This window comes from Pagrus major, chromosome 14, assembly GCF_040436345.1.
Source record: "Pagrus major chromosome 14, Pma_NU_1.0".
NCBI classification, from domain to species: Eukaryota; Metazoa; Chordata; class Actinopteri; order Spariformes; family Sparidae; genus Pagrus; species Pagrus major.
Window position 1 is genome coordinate 20,971,660 of NC_133228.1, and position 2,486 is coordinate 20,974,145.

The window sequence follows — 2,486 nt, forward strand, 5'->3', positions numbered from 1 at the left end:
TACAGATACTGGTATTTTATGGCATGTTTGCATTTATTACAATTATTAGTTATGTTTAAATCTTGTTTTTCAAAACTCAAATGTAGAGATTCAGATGGTTTTAATGCCACACATGGGGACAATTTGGATACAGAAATTTAGAAAAACATAAAATATGTGATAAAACAAGAAACTGTGATATAACCGGTGAGGATGTGGGGAAAATACTACATATTATATTAGTTACACATGTTAGACAAAAGAATGTTTGATGTTAACATTGATTGGATAAACAAAATACTATATTTTGCTGGAGAGAATGAACAAAAACAAAAAAATGAAGTTCAAATTTGTCTTTTGAATCAGTTGTTTTTGTCTTTCACACTTTCTCATTTATTTAATATGTCACAGTAAGATTTGTCTCATCATTCATTGCAAAAGGACAAGAAAATAATCTGTACCTTTAGGAGTTTTGGAGAATTGCATCTTGTTAAATGCAGTTAAAGACCTTTAAGGTATCCGACACCCTTCAGTAAAGCTCCTGCAGCCTCTCGGGGTCGTGGTCTCGACCTCTCAGTCAACAGTTGGGTCTTTTTGCTAAAAACACTGCAGGCCCACACCGTTCAGTCCGAGGCCTCAGAGACTAAATTAGCTCCTTAAAAAGTCAGCTGTGCAACACCTGTTGGATCTTAACACAACCACACCCACACTGACAAGATGACTTTTCACTGTTGTTCAATTAACAAAGAAAATTTCAAAATTCAGCCTTTGAGGTACATCGTTTTCAAAAAATAGCTGTATGTGTAAAGAGGTTAGAATGAAGTGAGAAAATAATCTGGACTCCTAAGATATTAAAATACGTCTTGATTTATTGGAAACAAATTACATTTTGGCACCTTATTTGAAGACTTTTACGCCTTTAATCACAAATTTGAACATATATCATGGACAAAGCACAAAAAATACTGTCGGTATGTAAAGATTAAACAAACCACGAGGCACATTCTAGTTGAGTGGTGAAACTAACACCACCACACATCCCATCAGAGTTAAGTCTTCAACCACAGCTGAAGTGGTGAATAACCACATCAGAAAGTTAAAACAATCAGACGTGCAGAAACACAATCCCTGGGAAAGCTTTTACGATACAGGGCACCAGATAGTCCAGAAACAACTTGTCCAGTTGCAAAGGAGTGGCTCTTACTTCCAGGAGCCAGACTTGCCCTTTGCCCCGCGGGTCGTCTTGGATGCCTTGGAGCCCCTCTGGTGATCGCTGACTCGGTTTCGGAGCACGTGGATGTCGTACTTCTGCCTCTTGAACTTCTCAGCCAGCTCGAACTTCTCGGCGTGCAGCTGGTGGAGCCACTGCCAGAGGTCCTGGGCCTTCTCTGCCAGCTTCTCCTGGTTCAGGTGGTCGATGTTGAGCGGCTTCTTGCGGTCCATCAGAGCCTTCTTCTTCTCCTCTCTTGCCGTCAGCTTCTTGCCCTTCTTCTGGTCCACCTTCTGCAGGTAGCCTCCAAAGGACTTGTTGGTGAAAATAGCCTTTTTCTTTGCCTCCTCCTCGGCACGCAGTTTGGCGGCCTCCTCCTCGCGCCTCGCCCTCTCCTCGGCCAGACGGGATTGGCGTTCGCGCTCCTGCTCGGTGCGGACTCGCTGCTGTTCCGCTCTGTCGGCCCGACGGCGTTCGATGCGGCTCCTCAGAGCGACCAGCTCTTCCTCCTCTTTCTGACGGCTGGAGAAATGCACCTCTATGAGGGACTGGAGGTCGTTGAAATCCTTTTCCACTCTCTTGCGGTGCAGGTCATCAAAATCCACCTTCTCGCCGTCAGGGAGCTTTGGAGGAGCGATGTTTGGCACGTAGGTCGTCTTGTGCCGTGGTTTGGACTCCTCTTCCTGCTCTTCTTTCTTCTCCGTTTCATCATCCTGCTCCTCTTCCTCTTCTTCAACTTCTTCTTCCACCTCCTCCTCTTCTACCTCCTCCTCCTCCTCGTACTCCTCCACAATTTCCTCAGTGTCAGACATGATGGAGGCTTTCTAGGGAAGAGGAAGCAGGACGAACACCAAGACCAGCTGGTGTCTTGCAAACAAGAGGCGACGGTGGTCTCGGGGCTACAGCTTTTTAAGGGTTCGTCTTTACCATGTGACCGCAGGCTGAGGGAAGTCTCCAGAGTGTAGGTCAGCAGCAGGGCGGATTTTTAGACAGATGGAAAAGTCTATTTTCTCCTCGGCAAGACTCGTCAGCCACATACACCCCCGCTCATCCCCTGATAGACCCTCCCTCTCTGCTCTGTACTCTGACCCTGCAGCACTCCTCATTCCTTTGTAAGGACAAGATGAGAGACTATTTCAGATACACAACAGATGCACACACATACTTGTGCTCTCTGACTCATAGTATCATCCCACAACTAATAACATCCACGCTGAGCCTCTGGGAGCAGGAAAATGTAACTGCGACTCACAGCGTCTCTCTAATCCGGTGTGATAGTTGAGAAGCCAGCGAGGTA

The 2,486-nt window shown here is 45.7% G+C and overlaps 1 protein-coding gene across 1 annotated transcript; it reads right to left on the minus strand.

Moving 5' to 3' along the window:
- Positions 1-859: 859 nt before the first annotated feature.
- tnnt2c (troponin T2c, cardiac) lies at positions 860-2,216 on the minus strand. The gene has a single exon (XM_073480285.1). It carries the CDS (start codon positions 1,999-2,001, stop codon positions 1,180-1,182), a length of 822 nt encoding a protein of 273 aa, XP_073336386.1. The 5' UTR covers positions 2,002-2,216; the 3' UTR covers positions 860-1,179.
- Between the last annotated feature and the right edge of the window lie 270 nt (positions 2,217-2,486).

Bases quoted from the DNA above. Each gene is read 5' to 3' on its own strand.
- tnnt2c (XM_073480285.1), bottom strand. From the start codon at position 2,001: ATGTCTGACACTGAGGAAATTGTGGAGGAGTACGAGGAGGAGGAGGAG.